The sequence below is a fragment of the Culex quinquefasciatus genome, chromosome 3 (assembly GCF_015732765.1).
Source record: "Culex quinquefasciatus strain JHB chromosome 3, VPISU_Cqui_1.0_pri_paternal, whole genome shotgun sequence".
In the NCBI taxonomy this organism is placed as follows: Eukaryota; Metazoa; Arthropoda; class Insecta; order Diptera; family Culicidae; genus Culex; species Culex quinquefasciatus.
The window spans coordinates 159,851,926-159,874,383 of NC_051863.1; the positions used below are offsets into that span (position 1 = coordinate 159,851,926).

General features: G+C 36.2%; 1 protein-coding gene across 8 annotated transcripts in view; it reads left to right on the forward strand.

Moving 5' to 3' along the window:
* LOC6036570 (protein vein) overlaps window positions 1-22,458 on the forward strand; it is a 118,206-nt gene that overhangs the window by 75,137 nt on the left and 20,611 nt on the right. For 4 of the 8 annotated variants that reach the window (XR_005278333.1, XM_038261745.1, XM_038261747.1 and 1 more), the window contains exons 3-5: window positions 6,629-6,797; window positions 15,905-16,047; window positions 16,741-16,864. Coding sequence is in view for 5 of the 8 variants with exons in the window: in XM_038261745.1 (XP_038117673.1) it covers window positions 6,629-6,797; window positions 15,905-16,047; window positions 16,741-16,864 (436 nt within the window). In the remaining 3 variants the exon portion in view is untranslated. The remainder of the gene's footprint in view (window positions 1-6,628; window positions 6,798-15,904; window positions 16,048-16,740; window positions 16,865-22,458) is intronic. The other 4 variants (XR_005278332.1, XR_005278331.1, XM_038261749.1 and 1 more) reach the window with 1 other exon arrangement.

Genomic DNA, 22,458 nt, shown 5'->3' on the forward strand with positions numbered 1-22,458 from the left:
TATTTCTTGTGCAAAAACCAGCGACCAAAATGTGCTCTTGGTTGCCCAGTAATACCATGAAATCATACCAAAATCATGTATGTAAATCTGATTTTCCAAGGACGCGGGAATACCTAAAAAACAAAAGGATCGCAAATACCAGTAGTTTTTGTATTCAAGAAATGTTCAAAAATCCAGAAGACCTCAACATGGTATTGAAATGGTTTTATTTTGAGGTATTATTTTACCCTTGGAATAACATGGTTTGGTATTGTTGTGCCCTTCCGTATACAAGACTTTGGTATGATTTCATGATATTTTACCATCTATTACTGGGCAACCAAGGGCACATTTTGGTCGCTGTTATTTGCTCAAGTAATACCAAAATTGGGTATTCCCGTGTTATTTACCCCTGCTCGGGAAAAATGTCTTCTTTAAATTGCTCATAACTTTTTAGGATCAACTCGGATCACAATGCACTCTTCAACAAAATTGCAGAGCATTAAATAACACATTATAATCTCACACTCGACGAAATTGCGACACAACACTGAACACCTCTGCACACCTTCCGGGAAAAAATCTATAATTTCCAAAATTTCAATTTTTCGTTTTCACCCTAATGATGCATGCATTTGTCGGGGGAGGAATAAAACAGTTTAATTTCCCAAGCTTCAGTAAAATTATCTACCGTGATATATTATCCTCATTCCTGCACTGCTTCCTTTAAATTTCATTATTTACGGCCTGGTGGCCTTCTTTTTTGTTCGTTTGCCCCTCGTCGTCATACTATCTCAACCGACTGACACGGTGCCGGGCCGAGATTAAATTTTGCCAATGCTTTTTCGCATAATTTTATCGTTTTGCAACATTTTTGCACAACCCGTCAAGTTTGCACAGCGAAAAATGTGTTTACTTGGCTGGCATCTTTTAGAGGTTTTTTTATTTTTCATTGCGCGTGAGTCCAAGTGCATGACGAGGAGCAAAATTAAAAAGTTTGTGTACCTTTTCGCGGGAAGAAAAATCGTAATTATCATTAACGTCTTCATCCGACGGGTACATCTCTCTCTCTCTCTCTCCCACTGACTATCTCTCTTGGGTCGGGCACCCAGCCAGACAGGCAGACAGACAGTAATTAGACGTTAATGTAAGCAGATCAGTCGACTCTGGCAGGGTGCGGGGGAGGAAGGGAGGGGTGGGGATTTTCTCGCGGGAAATCTGCTGAAGCTGTGTGTGCCCAAAAGTCGGATTTGAGGTACCAGTACCGGGAAGATTTTTATCTACTTGGTCGATTTGCCGAATCATGCTGGAGGTACCAGCGATCGTTAAATTTAATAGCAATAAATAATTTGAATCTATTTTGAGGAACAAACGTGAAGCAATTTTTATGGAACAGGGTTAAAAATAACTACAAACAGAATGTGATTAGTATTCCATTTTCGTATCACTTACCATTAGGCATGTGTGAGCATTTGTGCCACTTTACTTTCCTGGAAGTGTGAATTTTATTACTTTAGAGTAGATATGGTGCCCGAGGTAGTTAATATGGTCACTCTTAAAAAAGATCAATTTTTTTTTGAAAATATAGAATCAAGTTGCATATGAGCAAGCAGCTCACGGAATAAATAGTAAAAATATAATTGAATAAATTTAACCATACAATTTACTAATAATTCCAACAGAAAAATCAATTTTTATGCCATGTTATATTAAGACAAAACATAAAATGACATAACAAAATATTTCATAAGTTATAAACATTTCACTGTTTTGTTAAATCATATCTTATCTAATCTTGGACAATACATTTATTATATCAAAATTTCTTAAAAGAAGATCAAACTAATCAATTTCTTTCAAAACTATAAACGAATTAGAAACTAAATAAAAGCCAACAAAGCGCAAAACTTTGCACGCAGAAACCGACCTGTCTAGCGAGAGTGTTGTGTTTCGGTGTTTTTGTGGGATTATTTATATTTAACTTTCTCGTGAGACTCGTATGTCGTACAAGGACCTTGCGCCACGAGACGCAACAATCGCGCCTAGTGTCATCCTGCTCACGCAACCGCCACCATCGTCGGAAGGTGGTGGAAAACGACGAAGAAAACCTTTATTCGTTTACGTTGGTGTGGTAGACTTTTCCATTACGATTTCGAGATCTAGTGATCTGTGTCACAGAGCTAAACCATGAATGAATTGCAGATATAAAACGAGTATTTCTAACAAAATTTTCACAAAAACAAATTAATGTAATCCGATCTAATTGCATTTCCCAAAAAGGGCATATTTGCCACCTTATGCAATGTATACCTCTAAAATCAAGATCTATAATAAATCAATCAAATTTGGCCTTCACTAACATGGCAATCGACTACAAAGTTGTCAAACGTTTCGCATTTATAGATCTTAAAATTTTGCAACAAACTTGCACAGATGAAAATACACTGTAGCTGTTATTTATTTTGCTTAGGAAAACCAATACAAATAGACACACTCGTGCGAACACATCCACAAATGACTAGCACATGGTGGTGGCGGTTTTCCGCACAAAGTTTGAAGAGCATAGATTTTATCCCCCACCACTGCCACCCCCGGCTCTACCTACCACCTCCTCTGAATGGTGTTGATAATGATGTTGGCGATGATTAGTGTCATCGGGGGTTTTATACGGTGAAGAGTTATGTGAACACGCGCGCTATCCGTATAGGGGAGGGTGTGGATAGTTTCACTCCTAGTTTGAAATGTTTTCTATCGATATTTTTTCTAGTTTTATTTTGATCTTTTTTTCAGTTTTTGTTTATGTGTTTGTTTTGATATGTTTTTCTTGCATTTTTTAGTACACTTTTTATTATTCTTGTTTATTAGTTTCTTTTGCAAACCGTTTATAGTTTTTCTCAGCTAGGACTCTCTTGAATTTCATTGTGGATTTTCTAAACTTACATAACAGCAATTCCATTTGAAAAGAGCATAAACGGAAAAAATAACTTCTCCGTTCGGGCTCATTTTTTTCCGGGGGTTCCTTGGCCAAAATAATTAGACCTGTATTTATTTTTTTTTTTTTTTTTTGTTTGGTCAATAGGGTAACTTACACCGTGCTAGGGTGGCCCCAAAAATGATAATTTTCGTCAATAGAGCTTAATGACGTTTCGCGTATGCACACTAGCGCACCATCTGATTTTGCACGTAGAAACCTCTATTGTCCCAAAACCACTTCTCTTCTCAAATTGAATAGCTGATCATTTAGAAATCATGTAACCTTGCTAAACTAATTAACCCTCTATGACCCAACTCCTTCTTTAGACAGGCTTCGATACGAAAATTTTGATTCTTAAACAAAAGTTGGAAAAGAGAATTGTTATGTTTTGATTGTGTTGACTGGTTTCGTGTGATTTTGCCAATGTTTTGAAAAACATGGATTATTAATGAGATCAACTTTTGGTGTGTTTTGAATTAATAAGCCCTGCTTTTTATATTAAAATATGCAAGCAGAAATATTTATTGTGTCTCACATTATGGTTTGACAAAAAAATGCAAAAACACTCAAAAACTTAAAAAGTGAAAATTTGTGCAAAACAACAAATTAGCTACAGATATGGAGTTTGTGCAAAAGGCTCGAGCAATTAAAAATCAAACTAAGCAAGATAAAAACATATTTTAAATAATTAAACATTACAAAAGAGAAGTGAAGCTTTCGATGAACAACAATGAAACAGTTGCTTAAAGTGACATCCTGAACGCGAGAAAGTAAACATAATGTTTTTCTTAATCCAATCTAATCTAATCTAATCGAACACAAGCGCAGCCAGTCCGAAGAAAGCATGCTGGAAGAACTTGTGGTTAGATTACGCCCCAAGTTCTTTCTTGTCAATATTAATAATTACAGTAACTACATCCGAGTTACCCCGAAAATGTATAGCAAAAATTAAAGCGGCCAGGCCTACTGCGTTGCATTAACCGCAAAGACAGATTCTGTGAACGGATCACATTTCACATAATCAACAGGGGAGGAAGAATGCGTGGACATACCGTACCAAACGCTCCGAATTAGTTGGGTGTGGTGTGTTAGTGTGAATTGGCAATTGTTTATATTTTTAGGGGGGAAGTGGATATGGGGAAATTGGGTTTGGAGAAATTGGGATTTAGGAATGGGAAAGTGGGGAAGGGGTAGAAGGGTTATTAAATTTATAATATTATAATTGTCAAATTAGAAATACTGATGGAAAGCTCTCACCAAGGAACAGCAAATCTTCAAGTGGTGTCCCGATCGTCAGCCCAGGTTCTTTACAAGAAACAGGCCGATCGCATGAAGTGGAAGTGTTCCTAGCACTGAATATCTCCACTCCAAACAAATATATCCGGATGTTTCGCTCGTGTTGAATCGAATTTCACATCCAGAATCTTTCACAATAATACAAATGTACACAATACACAATAACTACAAATGTACACAATATTTAATACACTAGAAGAGAGAATGTTATTAAATGAGGTCCAAGTTGACCACTAAAAATGTCCAAATATTGACAAAGACATACTTAAGCAGTAAGACAAAATAAACACCAAATAACATTAAACAAATTATTAGTTAGGTAAAAAGTTCTGCAAATCTCTGAACTGCAAACGAGACATGCGTTGTAGAACTGGATTAAACTAATATGCACAGAAATTGAATTTAAAATTGATACCACTCAACTTCGCCTCTAGGGAAGCCCGCCCAAAAAACCGCCAAAAAACATTTTTTCAACCAATTTTTGATCTTCAAAGAACATTTCAAAGAAGAACTCTTAAAATTTATAAATAATTTTACGTTTGGAATTTTGAATTGTTTTATGTAACTATGCCAATGTTGAAATCTTTTTATTTTTTCCATGGGTAAACATTAGCATTGTTTCTTACTAACATTTCCTATATTGTATGCAAGACTATTCCCCAACGTATTTTTTTTACAATTTAAATGATGATGGTATCATTCTATAGAATAAAATGTGACAAACATACCAAACATTGCAAAAAATACTGTAAAAACATGAAAAAAACTAGATAAGCTAAAGGTAATGATAGGAGGTGGTAGAATAAGCGAAATAGTATCAGGAACAAACAAAGTTTTTCGTAAAACAAAATAACTTTGTGATGACTGGAAAAATAAAAAAAAAATAAAAATAAAATTAGACAATAGAGTATTTTTGTAACGGTTGCGGGTTTTAAAAAAAAATATTTAAAAGTTTTTGTTAATAGAAATAGAAACCAGATACGCATGATCATATCGCTTGGGATAATTTCTGAATCAAAAATACGCTTTCAAAAGTTCGAGACATTTGTTTAACTATTTTATTTTTGAAAATCTTGTAACAGATATTTATGCAATACATGCTATATTCATCAAACATTATTTGACTCTTTTAAAAAAGTTTGATGGATGGATTACTATTGTCATGTATATTGTGATACCTGAAATAATCAGCTTAGCTCAGTTCAGATCAGATTATTATTCTTTCATGGAAAAAACAGCATAGAAAAAAAACGAAGGAATAATTTTCGTATTGACTGCTAATTTAATTGAATACACTTATTCAACTATAAAGTTAACATTTTTAGCATTATTTGTGTTGTTCATAAAATTACAAATATTACTTGTTTATGTTATAAACATTTTTAAAGAAAAAGATATATTAAATTGAGTCCACCATCGTTTCCAGTCTCCTCTACCATTAATCGAGCTGAGAAACAGTGTAGGTAATAAAAACCACTTCCCAGCTAGATTGATAGATACGTCTGACTCTCAGGTTAAGATGTCTACTCCTACCAAATTTTCCACCCATCCTTTCTTCCTTACACCCCCTCTAGTTCCCTCTTCCCCACCCCACAACCAACCACTCCCCTTTTTCAGACGACGTTAAATTCGCACATATATAGTATATTTATTTTTTTCGCACATCTTCCGTCTGTTTACACCCAAAGTTAAAGAACGAGGGGATAGTCCTCACGAAAAGAAACGTGAGGAAAGTGCTATATTGCGAGAGTATAGTCCTCTCGCGTGTTCATTCGTTCATTGGAACAGTTCATCCTATGAGTGGCTTATATGGACAAACGACCGACACTTAGTCACCGAACCATGGTGGCCTATACGGCAAAGGCACGGTTCAATATGCCGAAGGTCTTGGGTTCGAGTCTCGGTACCGGTACTTTTTTTTTTTTGATAGATGAACTTTTTTGGAAAATGAACCATGAGTAAAGTACTCTCTGTAATTTCGGGATTTATCCTCTCCGTCCGCACACAGTACCATTTTACTACCGAATCGTGCTCTTTATCCTCTCGTATGCCGATGCCCAGTTCTGGGTGTACGAAATCGACCAAGTTCAAAAACCTCATCTAATTTTATTTCATCTTGCGTACACACACACACATACTCTTTGACTGGCTAAGAACACATCAAAAGTTGAGCAAGTCTGCGTGGAAACCCCGTTCCGCACCAGAGTAAATGGAGCAATACGCCATCATCGCGGCGGCGTATAATAACTGGCCAATTTTTCCCGAGACTTTGGAGACTCCAGTTTCGAGACCTGACGAAATCGGCTCTGGATTAAAGAGGGGTGTGTGACTTTGGATAATATTTTAACTTAAACCTTTTTTATCTCTCTTGTTCAATAGGTAAACGCCCGGAGATCTATTCCATCACGTCGAACGTGACGCGGCAGGAGGGCAAACGGGTGCGTCTGGTGTGCAAGGTGCGGGGGCAGCCGCCGCCGAAAGTGACGTGGTTCAAGGACAAACGGTCCATCAACCGGAACGTGACGAAATACGCTCAAGTACACCTCAAGTGAGTAGAAATTTAGTGTTTTTTTTATTTCTGTGGGTTTTGGGTTGTGATTCATAGTTTAGCTAGGTTGGCTGAGGCACCATGCGTTTCCACGAGTTTACCGTTTTAGGAACGAAATAATAATTAAAGAGATTCTCTGAAAATATGTAAGAAATGACGATATATCACAACCATAACTTATAAAACAAATCAATTTTACTGTAAGGTTGGTACAAATATTTTTTTAAATTTAAGGTCCGATAAATCAGAGGGCAAAAAAAAACAATTTTATTTTCAAAAAACTATAAAATTTCAATAAAAATCCAAGTGCAAATAATTCAAAATCCATTTCCCAGCGTTTCGAATCCTTTTTATCTGGGTGATGAATAGAGAGAATGCGTAACGTTATTTTCGAATCATCCCACTTTGTTTACATCAACAAAGTAGGAGGCTGTTCAAGCACAAGCATGACTTTTTTCTTACTGGTAAATGAGCTGTTATAAACAGTATGTAAAAAAAGTATTTACACCCCTTGGGCACTATGCACATTTTGTGATGAAACATGTAAAAAATTTAAAGTTTGACAGGAACCTAGTACTACGTTTTGTTCAGAAACTCATGCCAAACATTTTGCTACAAAAAGCTCATGAAAAGATGATTTCTATAAAAAGTTATATAATAAATACTATTACGAAAATAAAAAAGGTGCAAAAAAAGTTTGTACACCTTTCGAAAAATTAACATAAATAATGTTATTTGTTGACAAATCACCATAAATCCAGTCTCCCAACTCCAAATAGGCATCCTTGACTGATTAAAAAAAGAATTTGGATTGAATATAAAGTTTACTAACTACTTAGTATAAAAGTTTATATAACTCTGGAAATTCTATATAAAACTTATCTAAACTTAATTTTGCAAACTTTTAATTCAACTAAATGTCAATATATTACCATAGAATTGCTAAATAATCATTTTGGAGTGGGTATAACACCGTTTTGGGGGTATTTGTATCGATAGAATAGATTTTTCGTTGGAATTTCGTACCAACCCGGAATTACGTCGTAGGAAAATCCGCCGGCATCCGAACCGGTCCACGATTCACAAGTCAACCTATGTGGAATCAGAAAGGGCATAAAATTTCCGATCTTTTGATACCCAAACGTCTACGTTTTCTTTAAAACCTACGTTTTTAAATAACTGGGCAAAAAGTAAGTTTGATCCACGAGAACAAAAATTACGAAATTCCATACAATTTTGGCAGATTGCTCAAACAAAACCATAACAACGTTTTTACCTAGGTATTTAAAATCGTGGGTTTTATAGAAAACCTAGATGTATGGGTATCAAAAGATCGGAAATTTTATGCCCTTTCCGATTCCACATAGGTTGACTTGTGAATCGTGGACCGGTTCGATGCCGGCGGATTTTCCTACGACGTAATTCCGGGTTGGTACGAAATTCCAACGAAAATCTATTCTATCGATACAAATACCCCAAAACGGTGTTATACCCACTCCAAAATGATTATTTAGCAATTCTATGGTAATATATTGACATTTAGTTGAATTAAAAGTTTGCAAAATTAAGTTTAGATAAGTTTTATATAGAATTTCCAGAGTTATATAAACTTTTATACTAAGTAGTTAGTAAACTTTATATTCAATCCAAATTCTTTTAATCAGTCAAGGATGCCTATTTGGAGTTGGGAGACTGGATTTATGGTGATTTGTCAACAAATAACATTATTTATGTTAATTTTTTGAAAGGTGTACATACTTTTGCGCCTTTTTATTTTCGTAATAGTATTTGTTATATAACTTTTATAGAAATCATCTTTTCATGAGCTTTTTGTAGCAAAATGTTTGGCATGAGTTTCTGAACAAAACGTAGTACTAGGTTCCTGTCAAACTTTAAATTTTTTACATGTTTCATCACAAAATGTGCATAGTGCCCAAGGGGTGTAAATACTTCTTTTACATACTGTAATCAGTGGTATATGTTTTATTTTGTCTAGTTTTCTACATTTTTTTTATGGAAAATTTTGAGTGTTTTTTTTTTCTTTCGGTTAGAAAAGGTTTTTTTATGAGTGACGAAGAAATGCGGCGAGAGTGTCATTCTGCAATGTCGCAGATAAATTCCCTGGCTGTTTTTGAAATTTTGCAGCATTTCCTGGTCCAGAAATTTTTAACACTAAACCAGTAGGTTTCCAAACGGAATCAAACAATTAAGACAGCTGGGTAATTCTCCGCCAACTCACACAGCAGTTGCCCCGACCCCTCTTCGATTTGCGTGAAACTTTGTCCTAAGGGGTAACTTTTGTCTCTGATCACGAATCCGAGGTCCGTTTTTTGATATCTCGTGATGGAGGGGCAGTACGACCGCTCCATTTTGAATATGCGAAAAAAGAGGTGTTTTTCAATAATTTGCAGCCTGAAACGGTTATGAGATAGAAATTTGGTGTCTAAGTAAAAAAATTTGGAACATGTCATTTTCAGGGAAATTTAATGTTCTTTTCGAATCTATATTGACCCAGAAGGGTCATTTTTCATTTAGAACAAAATTTTTCATTTTCAAATTTCGTGTTTTTTTCAAACTTTGCAGGATTATTTTTTTAGAGTGTAACAATATTCTACAAAGTTGTAGAGCAGACAAATACAAAAAATTTAACATATAGACATAAGAGAAACCCCTAATAAACATCACGAGTTATTGCGATTTTACGAAAAAAAGTTTTGAAAATCGAGCCAAACATTTCATTAGGGCACAAAACCAAAAACCGCGATTCGAGAAAATCGCTTGCAAAAAGTGCACAACTTGATTCAATTCCTATTTAAAAAACTAACTTAATCCACCTATGTGGTTGATGCCTTCCTCACTTTATACCAACAATGGGTAATATTTGTTTGGACACATATTTCAGCTATTTTTTTAGCTCCAGAAAAATAAGTACACAGATATAACTTAAGTTGTCATCGAGACAGGGTTGCCAGATCTTCAATATTGTGGACTCGTTGGAAAGGTCTCTTGATTACCTAACCAACGATGGGTCGGATGATGGATCCGGACATCGTTTACATGCATTTAAGTGAGATCCGGCTTCAAAAAAGTACATAAATATCACTTAAGTGGTCATAACTCGAGACAGGGTTGCCAGATCTTCAATATTGTGGACTCGTTGGAAAGGTCTCTTGATTACCTAACCAACGATGGGTCGGATGATGGATCCGGACATCGTTTACATGCATTTAAGTGAGATCCGGCTTCAAAAAAGTACATAAATATCACTTAAGTGGTCATAACTCGAGACTGGGTTGCCAGATCTTCAATATTGTGGACTCGTTGGAAAGGTCTCTTGATTACCTAACCAACGATGGGTCGGATGATGGATCCGGACATTGTTTACATGCATTTAAGTGAGATCCGGCTTCAAAAAAGTACATAAATATCACTTAAGTGGTCATAACTCGAGACAGGGTTGCCAGATCTTCAATATTGTGGACTCGTTGGAAAGGTCTCTTGATTACCTAACCAACGATGGGTCGGATGATGGATCCGGACATCGTTTACATGCATTTAAGTGAGATCCGGCTTCAAAAAAGTACATAAATATCACTTAAGTGGTCATAACTCGAGACTGGGTTGCCAGATCTTCAATATTGTGGACTCGTTGGAAAGGTCTCTTGATTACCTAACCAACGATGGGTCGGATGATGGATCCGGACATTGTTTACATGCATTTAAGTGAGATCCGGCTTCAAAAAAGTACATAAATATCACTTAAGTGGTCATAACTCGAGACTGGGTTGCCAGATCTTCAATATTGTGGACTCTTTGGAAAGGTCTCTTGATTATCTAACCAACGATGGGTCGGATGATGGATCCGGACATCGTTTACATGCATTTAAGTGAGATCAGGCTTCAAAAAAGTACATAAATATCACTTAAGTGGTCATAACTCGAGACAGGGTTGCCAGATCTTCGATGTTGTGGACTTGTTGGAAAGGTATCTTGATTACCTAACCAACGATGGGTCGGATAATGGTTCCGGACATCGTTTACATACATTAAAGTGAGATCCGGCTTCAAAAAAGTACATAAATATCACTTAAGTAGTCATAACTCGAGACAGGGTTGCCAGATCTTCGATGTTGTGGACTGGTTGGAAAGGTTTCTTGATTACCTAACCAACGATGGGTTGGATGATGGATCCGGACATCGTTTACATGCATATAATTGAGATCCGGATATATGTGAAAACACATTTTTATACATAACTTTTGAACTACTTATCGAAACTTCAATCAATTCAATAGCGATGTATGGGACCCTAAACCAAGTCGAATGCAACTGGTTCGATCAAAATCGGTTCAGCCAGTGCTGAGAAAACTTGGCAAGATTTTTGAACACATACATACATACACACACACACACATACACACACACAGACATTTGTTCAGTTTTCGATTCTGAGTCGATATGTATATATGAAGGTGGGTCTTTGAGCTTTTAATAAAAAGTTCATTTTTAGAGCAGGATTATAGCCTTACCTCAGTGAGGAAGGCAAAAGAAGCTTGACTGATGGTATTTTTACTTTTTTTTTTTTTTTTACTGTGAACAGACACGGACCACTGCGACACTTGCGTATCTATTGTAGTATGATCTGTTCTCAGGTTTTCTGTTTTGCTGCTATACACAGCCTGCCGAACGATCGTCTTCCGTAGCGCTATTGTTTGAGCGAGACAGTTTTTGACGAATTATTCGAGCAGTTGCCCCCTCTCATTCCCCAAACCAATCACTCAATGCCATGCCACACGAGCACGAGAGACCGATCCGAAGACGTGGAGATGAGCGAGATTGAGGGGAAATCTCGTTTATTTTTGACCCATCTAGGGATCGTTACCGATCATATAGCCCAATCTTCAGCTCGAATTTTGCCTGAGAGCATGTGACCGAGTCGAAAGTAGCATTTGAAGCTCTTCTCTGTGTATTGCTGCAGAGTTCTTCAACGCTCAGACTCAGTCGCCAACAGATCGTCCGAGAGATTGGATGTGATGGGTTTTGGGGAGGCTTGGGACTTGACAAATCAATTCCCGCAGCAGCCGAAATCCCCTCTCGACCGCCACCTACCCCTTTTGCCTCGCCAGATGGGTTTCAAGCCATCGACCTTCCGCTTACAAAGCGAAACCCGTACCACTAGACCACGGGAGCTCGGCATTTTTACTTATGATATGCTAAAACACATCATTATCCTCAACTCTGCTTGAATGCTTCTTGATTTATGTTGATTTTCGCAATAAAACTCATAATTTAAAGGAAATCTCGTTATTGGACCCTTTTAACTTTCCAACTTTTGTTCATTATGGGCCCTTTCTAAATGCAACTGAACTGAAGATGTGAATATTGTGTTTCGACGAAGTTTTTTTCTGCAGAAACCCTTGGTGAAACGTGAACCAAACGTTGTTTTGAAGTAAATTAGTGTTAACAATGTATGAAAAGTTCACTTATAACATAGAAAGTTCCTCAACTACGAAAAACTAACAAAAAAGAAAAGGGCACAATTGAACTTTTTTTCTGGTTCGGAGTGAACATTGTTATGTGCCCTTTTGTGTTTTTGATTTTTTCAATAGGAAATTGTTTGTTATCAATCTGATTTTTGGAGGGCATGTAGGGAGTGTACTAATGAATGGAATAGTGGAATAATCCCGAATGTTTACGTTTTTGTTTTGTGCTCTAATGAAATGTTTGGCTCGAAATGTTGGTCGTCGTCGATCATGGCCGTTCATGGTCACCCGCGACAGACACGGACGACGAAACAAAGAGAAACGCAAAAAGTAACTTTTTCAAAACTTTTTTTTCGTAAAATCGCGATCACTCGTGATGTTTATAAGCAAACCTCTTATGTTTACAAATCAATTTTTTTGTAATTGTCTGCTCTGTAGAACATTGATACACTCTAGAAAATAACCCTGCAAAGTTAGAAAAAAACACGAAATTTTAAAATGATATCAAAAAAACGGACCTCGGATTCGTGAACTGGGACAAAAGTTACCCCTTAGGACAAAGTTTCACGCAAATCGAAGAGGGGTCGGGGCAACTTTTCCCGATTTCGTGTGAGTTGGTAGAGAATTACTTTCTTAAGATTTCTTGACTTCAGATGCTCAAAGCCACAAATTTTTCATTCTTGCAAAAAAAAAACAATTTTTAATGATCGATAACAATACTCTCTACTTTTTGCGAACAGTAAAATGGTTCCACTTTAACAGTTCGAAATTGAGGCCGTGTGAACCACTATTCAGCACCCAGCTTTTTATGATGTTTGGGTTTATTCAAAAATCTTTTGTTTTTTTTTTTTGTTAATATTCGATGTACGTAACGCAACAAGTTTTTTTTTGCAATTTTTTTTGTTTTCGTCATATCTTACATTTTTTTAAACTAATGATTGCAAAACAACTAAACTAGTGTGTTTGCGCATGCAAAAGGTTCAGATTGTAGATTTGCATCAGTTCAGTTAGATCTAGTACTACAGAATAATTCTAAGCATCTACAAATGAGTTCTTGGCACTGTTATAGAATTTCCCGCTAGAACTACCAGCTTTGGTCATAAGAATCTTCTCTAGAAGTGGCCATTGCTCCGCGAGACTCAGTACAGAACAGATCAGACAGAACAGAATCGTCCTGTTCTGAAATACAGCTCAAGATGTAGAAAGTTACAGTTTTCTTGTCTAATTACCGTCCAGTACAGTTCAATAAACCGACAGAAACCAAGAGCAATAAAGTTTTCATTAAAAATTACTGTGCACTATCTAACCCGCGAGTTTCAGTTCTGTTCAGATCCGATTATGCCACGAACCAAGCAACAGACGCTCTTATGTGCGCATTTTAAAACTATGTTTTCATTCAAATATTGAGACTATGGCTTGTTATTTTAATTTTTATATTTTTTGATTTTTTGATTGATGTAATTTCAAAGTTTGTTTTTAATATAAAGTGAAATTAAGTATTCTTTTTTTACTTTTCACGGTTTTTTCATTTATTTTAGAACACAATCTTATGAGAAAAGGAAAAATAATATCAGTTCTCAGTAGAGCAATTCTCTGAGATTTCGGTCATTCATTTTTTTTATATATTTTTTAATCCGGCTAAAACTTTTTTGGTGCCTTTGGTATGCCCAAAGAAGCCATTTTGAATCATTAGTTCGTTCTTATAATTTTCCATACAATTTTGACAGCTGTCCATACAAAAATGATATGTGAAAATTCAAAAATCTGTATCTTTTGAAGGAATGTTTTGATCGATTTGGTGTCTTCGGCAAAGTTGTAGGTATGAATATGGACTACAATAAAAAAAAATGATACACGGTAAAAATGTTTGCCGGCATTTCATGTCTCCTAAAACACATCAGAAAATAAAAAAATAAAAAACACTTTTTTGCAAGTCAAGTTTTAGTGACAAAAAGTGAAATTAAAAATCACCAAAAAAAATGTTTACCGTGTATCATTTTTTTAGTGTAGTCCTTATCAAAACCTACAATTTTACGCAAATCAACAAGTCGATCAAAAAATTCCTTCAAAAGATACAGATTTTTTAAATTTTCATATATCATTTTTGGCAGTGCGTGGCCGAATGGTTACGCTGTCCGCTTTGTAAGCGGATGATTCTGGGTTCGATTCCCATCTGCTGCAACCTTCCATCGGATGAGGAAGTAAAATGTCGGTCCCGGCCTTGGTTGTTAGGCCATTAAGTCATTGCAGGTGTAGGAGTTGTCTCCATGCCATAAGTACAAACAACACACCAAACCAAGCCTACTCCGGTGGAATCGCTGGCGGCGGTTGGACTCGCTATCCAAAGGTCGCCAGTTCAAACACTGGGGTGGAAGGTTCCTTGGAGTAAAAAGAGGTTTGGGTGCTCTCCCCATTCAAGCCTTCAGACTCCTAGGTTCTAATCTAATCTAATCTAATCTAATCAGACCCTAGCGCAGCCAATCTTTCGAAGGGATCCTGGAGAGTGCCTTAGGTTAGATGACGCCTAGCACTCTTCTTGTCATTTATTAACATTTGTAGTGCACCATTGCATCGGAATGCATTGAAACATCACAAGCGTTAAAGCGGCCAGGCCTACTGCGTAAAGCCGTATCGCAGAGATGACTCGTAATTGGGTTGAGTTTGAGCACTGAGTGTTCGAACAACCAAGTTCGAACAACAACACAATTCTGAATCGACAGGGGAGGAAGAAGCGTGGGGACACACCACCATACGCTCCGAGATTTGGTTGTATTCGTTGGGAGCACCATGCTAAGAAGGTTTGGTACTCCGGGACCCTCTGGGATGGGACATTGTATTTCCACGAATGCCCTGGACACTATTTGCCGTGGTTATAGCGCCACAACTCGCTCTAAGCCTTCGGACTCCTAGGTTCGAGCAGAAACTTGCAATAGAGACCACTAAAGACCCGGGGGTCGTTAATGTGGATGGTTTGATTTTTTTTTTTTTGATTTTGATATCTTTTTTGTATGGACAGCTGGCAATTTGTATGGAAAATTATATGGACAAACTAATGGTGTAAAATGGCTTCTTTGGGCATACCGAAGGCACCAAAAAAGTTTCAGCCGGATTAAAAAATACAAAATTAAAAAAAAGATCGATTTCGTAGACAATCGCTCTTAAGTGACAATTATGCAAACATGAGCAGTAATTCTAATTGAAAAGAAGATACGCATTGTAGTTAAAACTAGGAATTTAAGCCAGTCAACCAGCTCTAAAATAGACGAAAAATGTTCAAGTTTTAGACCATCTACTCAACAACTTTTCTCAATACTTCAAAACAGTTTATCGCAAATGCTGTGATGATCATTTGATATCCCACTTAAAACATACCTACAAATTAACACATCCCACACATTTCAGTGCAAACTTCCTTTAAGTCGACCCCACTTGATCCCTATTCTAATCTCAACTTCAACGCCACGCTTAGCAGCCAATCAATTGGCTATTCAAATTTACGACCTTTTAATCATATCTGCCATAATTTAATAACTCATCACTTCCAGCCGCTCGTTGTTATAAATTTTCCTCTTGCCTAGTAGTTATAATACATTTTCTTCTTGTCTTTTCACTTCTCCTCCGCAGAAAACGATCCGAGCTCATCATTCATTCGGTGATTCCCAGTGATGCTGGAGAGTACGAGTGCCGAGCTAAAAATAAATACGCCAAGATTTCCAACTCGACGCACGTTCGAATAACGGCCAAACATTCGAGCACCAAGCAGCCAAGTAAGAATCTTCCGACCAAAAAAAAAATGTAGAACCATTCGTCCAGCCAGGTCCGAATAGCCCATGCATTTTCCACCACTCTGAGAAAATTCGCCGGCGTGTGTGCATTTTCCGACGACGAAAATAGACCCCCAAAAAGTGGCGCGCACCTGAGCTGAAAAGGTGAACGCGCGTGTTTCTGTAGTTCAGGAAAAGTGCATTCGCCATCAGGTTGCTAGCAGTACCGCAGCAGCACACACAATTTTCCACTTAATTAAAATTGGGAAAGATCTCGCACCGCGCCAGAGATGCTGTGTCGAAATGTGCCGCTGATCGGGCAAACACCGGCGTTGAAAGAGACATGGCCTTTCTATACCTGGGCACACGGGCTTTGGGCAGGGTAGTGCGGCAATTGTTGGACGTTTGAATTTGAAATTAATGGACAAAATATAGGCAGTCCCAATAGTCATCAACCTACCCTACCCAAGTCAGCTCCAACCATCCACCGTCAGTCACCATCAGAACCCAGCGCGCGTGCGATCTTATATTAATCCTGATGAAATATGACATGGACTTGGCGTGGCGCGCACCGCAGCTTCATTCTTAAGACATTTTCACACTTTTCCGACGGACGTCGCGACGGCAGTGGCACACGTCGGTTTTAATTTCGGTTCGCTTCTACATTATTTTCCGTTTTTGCTCTCCCTCTTGCAGCAACGCCGGCCACGCCGGAACCTCCGTACAAACCGCGGCCATGCCGGGGCCCTGGCGCTGAGCACTTCTGTCTGAACAGTGGCACCTGCATTCACTTCGAGGAACTCCAAGAGTGGGCATGCACGTAAATATAAAATACGAAATATACATATTACATATTACGCAAACAGTTGCAGTTGCACAAAAAGATAGATAAAAAAATAAACTTAAAGAAAATAACATTGGCGCCATCCACTATGTTGCCATGATGTGGTATTTCCAAAGGGTCCGCTTGAAAAAGATATCTGATCACTTTTTTTATTCTAATGCAAAACAAATACTATCTAGACAACACTTTACGATGGATCAACTATGATTTCTTTGGAACGCGCTATCTACACGGAGAAAAAAGAGTTCCCAAAATCGTGAACAATCACGTTCATGAAAATGGGAACCACGAACAAAGTGTTCAAATCCCATGGTACGATTTTGAAAAACGTACCATGGCATTTGAACACCTTGTTCGTGGTTCCCATTTTCATGAACGCTTGTTCACGATTTTGGGAACTCTTTTTTCTCCGTGTACTACTTTCTGTCAAAAAAGGGCGAGAAATAAGTTTTTGAAAATTAAATTTCAAAATTAAAATCGCTTTTTAAGCCCTTTGTGGTGGTACAAAAGGGTCATTGTACTCAGAAAAATAAGCTTTTTCGTTATGAACAATAATATCCAGGGATCGAATAATCGCAAAATATCATTTTCGCTTTCGAGCCTTCTCCACCCGCGAAAAAGAGAGGAGGCAAATCACAATTTTGTGAATTTTCTTGTTAGCACACCTTAAAATAGTTTATTTTACGGTTTTGCACTGCTCCGGTTTTGATTCGTTCAGCTTCTCGGTTAAGCACGGCCCAGTGCTTATTTTCGAAAATATACTCAAAGTTTCAGTTTTTTTCAATATGGGTATCAAATGATTGGGATCTTTTCATACATTTCGAATATAGTATCATTTAAAAAAATACTCAAAATTTTCACGAAACTGCATATTTTCGAATGAAAACACTCAAAATTTCAGTTTTTTACAATATGGATATCAAACGATTGCGATTTTTCCATACATTTCAAAAGTTGTAACTATTTTTTTGAAAATCCTCAAATGTTTCACAAAACAACGTATATCGAAAAAAGAAATTTCAGTTTTTCACAATATGGGTATGAAATGATCGAACACTATAACAGTTTTTGTTTTGGAAACACTCAAAATTTACACAAAACTACGTATTTAATAAAAAATAATCTAAAATTCAAAGCTTCAAATTTATTACAATCGAAATATTTGAAAAAATCCGAACATGTGTTATCAAATTTTGAGTGTTTTTTTTTTTTTCAAAAATACGTAGTTTTGTGAATATTTAGAGTATTTTCAGAAAAGGTTGTTATAACATTCTAAATGTATGACAAAATCCGATCATTTGATACCCATATTGTCAAAAACTGAAATATTGAGTATTTTTTTTTTTTTTTGAAAATATGTAGTTGTGTGAAAATTTTGAGTATTTTCAAAAAAATGTTGTTATTACTTTCCATATATATGAAAAAGTCCCGATCATTTGAGAGAATTTGAACGGTGCGCGTCGCGGTCATCACGCAGGATTTTCGTTGCCGTTTCCGTCTTTGTTGTCCCCCCGATTGAGTGTGTTTTTCGGTCCGGGCGGTTTCGCGTTTTCGCATTTTATTTGGTTTTATCTTTCCACAGCCGGCTGTCTAAGACTTAATCATTTATGCTAAACTCAACACCAAATAACCGGGAATAGTCTCATCCGCATACTCCGACTGTTTGCCTTGAGAATGCATAATGCATTACACCATTAAACAAAATTTATTGATTATTGGGTCGCATCATCATCCTCTATGTTGAATCCTGGCCATTACCCTTACCCACTAACAAAATCCCAAGTAGAAGTAGTTTTCCGGCACACGTGGGGGTATGGATATCGTATAGAACCCACCCTTTGTAGCAACCTGTGCTAACTAACATTCCCGTCCCAATCCCCCGAGATCTACAAACTGACATGGCGGGCGCCGTTGGTGGCCAACGACTGTTTCCTATTAGCAACGGCTCTAGTTTTGATGATCGTGATGTTTTATCTTTTCAGCGCATTCATGCATGCTGTTGATAAGGGAAACATCATTTGATCGTTTAATTGTATGGTCGGTTGTATTGATAGGATATTACGGTCCTGTTCAGCAACGGAGAAGGACAACCATGGGTGGTCTCTCATGCTCATGCTCATGCTCATATGAAAAAGTCCCGATCATTTGATACCCATGTTGCCAAAAACTAAAATTTTGAGTATTTTTTCGAAAATAAGTAGTTTTGTGAAAATATTGAGTATTTTCAAAAAATGTTGTTAGTATATTCGAATTGTATGAAATGATTGGGATTTTTTTTTTGGGATACCAATATTGCAAAAAACTGAAATTTGAAGTATTTTTCAAAATACGTAGTTTTGTGAAATTTTTTTGTGTTTTCAAAAAAAATGTATGACATTCAAAATTTTATTTTAATCCCAATACAGTTGGAGGTATTCTTCCATAACAAAAAATGTTCTATCAAAGTTGTTTTGGCTTTCAACCAATATCAGACCAATAACAAATTTTGTTATGATAACATAATGACATGACATGAATTTTGTTATTACCGTCTTCCCATTATTTGATTGAAAAATAAAATGAATAGAAAACCAGTAGGAATGTGACAACGTATATTGGAATATGAATGTCAAAAAAAGATAATCCAATACAAATTTATTTCATAGATAACTGATAAATCAGTGCAGTTTTAAAATCTTGGCTTTCAACAGTACCAAACTCTCTCAGTTACTGAGCTAATAGCTAATAAAAAATAAATTTCACAATTATTATAAATATCAAAATATCAGTTCCTCAATACATCATAAATATGATTAATTCTTAAAAATATATTGACTCCAGTAACATTAGAAAATTTAGGTCATCAAGTATGTTTTTGCCCGCATTTTTTTTTATATTACGATGCTTCTGTGCCCCCATGTACTAAGCATGCTGGTTTCCGTATGTGTGACAAAAGATCGAAAGACATAAGGTCGAAAGTGGACAAAAGGTCAATTGTGAAAATATGAACAAATTAGAATGATTATGAACTTATAAATTATAAATATTCTTCAAAATAATAGTTTATCATTTTTTCAAATAAACAGAATATCTTCCTAACAATTTTTTGAGAAGTACAAAAATATTAGTTTTTGCAATAATATAGTGAGTCATTCCATACTTTCAAATATGAGCAGTTGTTTAAAAAAAGTGACCTCTACAACATTTTTTAGTTTTTGTTGCAATCCACTTTTTTATGACTGTCGTCACGTGCAGTGAATTTTTCCATTCTTTCAATTAGTTTATTCAAAAAATGACTTCTAAAATATTTTGAAAATCTATTTTTATTATTAAATACAACCTATTCTTGAGGGTTCTGATTGATTCAAAAAGACTCATTCACTCGCGACCACTAATCAAAAGAAACAAAAAAATGCGCTGACCGTTTCCTACCGTTTGTTGCTTCCACACAAATTGCTACAGAATACTCTCTCTTTGCTCTCTCTCTCTCTCTCTCTCTCTCTCTCTCTCTCTCTCTCTCTCTCTCTCTCACTCCAATCGGGTAGTACAGCGAATGGTTCAGAGAGACCGATTGCGATATATCGTTCAGTCGCTGAGTCGAAATAGTTTGCAATTGGCTTTGTTTTACTCAGTTATTAAACTGTTTAAAATCTATGTTATCAACAATGTTTTGCAATTTTATTGATAACACAACATCAAAGACACATTCAAGAGCAATTTCCATCATGCCGAACACAAATTTACGGCAAACTGCGGTATTGCAGGCCAAAAGAGCGCCGAGCAGGTATGTTGTTATATTCTCTCCTCTCTGAACGTATTCGTGAGTGACTCGGGTCGACGGACGGAGAAGGCAAAGGCATTCACGAAGAATGTGTGTCTCTGGAGCAAGTCGCTGGCAGCCTGAGTGTAGTGTTCGCTCGCGAATGGTTGTGAGCTCCAGTCGGCAAAGATTCGCTAGGCGATGAGTGAGTGATTTCTGATCTTTGAGCCGAAAATTAGGACCCTTGGTCATAATGTAAAGTTCGACTTTGTTTTTATTTTAAAATCTTTTCATGACAGTCATAATCTTTTGATAATTTTTACATTCTTTCAAATATCTTTTAAATAATAGGAGAACTATACCCTTTCTCAGCCTATTTCTATTACCGGCCTATCAGCACTTTGATCATGAATTACAGCTTTCATAAAGTGTTTTTGACTGTTCCAAAGCAATAAATAGCTCAAACAAAAGTGAGCAAGCAACTCTCCATTGTTGATACATCTGAAAATGTTGATTTTATGGCGGAAAACGGCAAAAGTAATGAGAATTGATCGAACGGAGAGAGTGATTAAAATGGACTTATTTCCCTTACTTGAGCAGTTCTCTAGGATTTCGGTCATTCGATTTTTTTTGTATTTTTTAATCCGACTGAAACTTTTTTGGTGCCTTCGGTATGCCCAAAGAAGCCATTTTGCATCATTAGTTTGTCCATATAATTTTCCATACAAATTTGGCAGCTGTCCACAAAAATGATGTATGAAAATTAAAAAATCTGTATCTTTTGAAGGAATTTTTGATCGATTTGGTGTCTTCGGCAAAGTTGTAGGTATGGATACGGACTACACTAGAAAAAATAATACACGGTAAAAAAATTTGGTGATTTTTATTTAACTTTGTCACTAAAACTTGATTTACAAAAACACTATTTTTAATTTTTTTATTTGATATGTTTTAGAGGACATAAAATGCCAACTTTTCAGAAATTTCAGGTTGTGCAAAAATCATTGACCGAGTTATGAATTTTTTAATCAATACTGATTTTTCAAAAATCGAAATTTTGTCGTAAAATTTTTCAACTTCATTTTCGATGTGTAAATTTGCAATCAAAAAGTACTTTAGTGAAATTTTGATAAAGTGCACCGTTTTCAAGTTATAGCCATATTTAAGTGACTTTTTGAAAATAGTCGCAGTTTTTCATTTTAAAATTAGTGCACATGTTTGCCCAGTTTTGAAAAAATATTTTGAAAAGCTGAGAAAATTCTCTATATTTTGCTTATTCGGACTTTGTTGATACGACCTTTAGTTGCTGAGATATTGCAATGCAAAGGTTTAAAAACAGGAAAATTGATGATTTCTAAGTCTCACCCAAACAACCCACCATTTTCTATCGTCAATATCTTAGCAACTAATGGTCCGATTTTCAATGTTAATATATGAAATTTTTCCGATCTTTTCGAAAAAATTTTCAAAATTTTCAAATCAAGACTAACATTTCAAAAAGGCCAAACATTCAATATTACGCCCTTTAAAATGTTAGTCTTGATTTGAAAATTTTGAAAATATTTTTCGAAAAGATCGGAAAATTTCACAATTGTTTCATATATTAACATTGAAAATCGGACCATTAGTTGCTGAGATATTGACGATAGAAAATGGTGGGTTGTTTGGGTGAAACTTAGAAAACATCAATTTTCCTGTTTTTAAACCTTTGCATTGCAATATCTCAGCAACTAAAGGTCGTATCAACAAAGTCCGAATAAGCAAAATATAGAGAATTTTCTCAGCTTTTCAAAATATTTTTCAAAACTGGGCAAACATGTGCACTAATTTT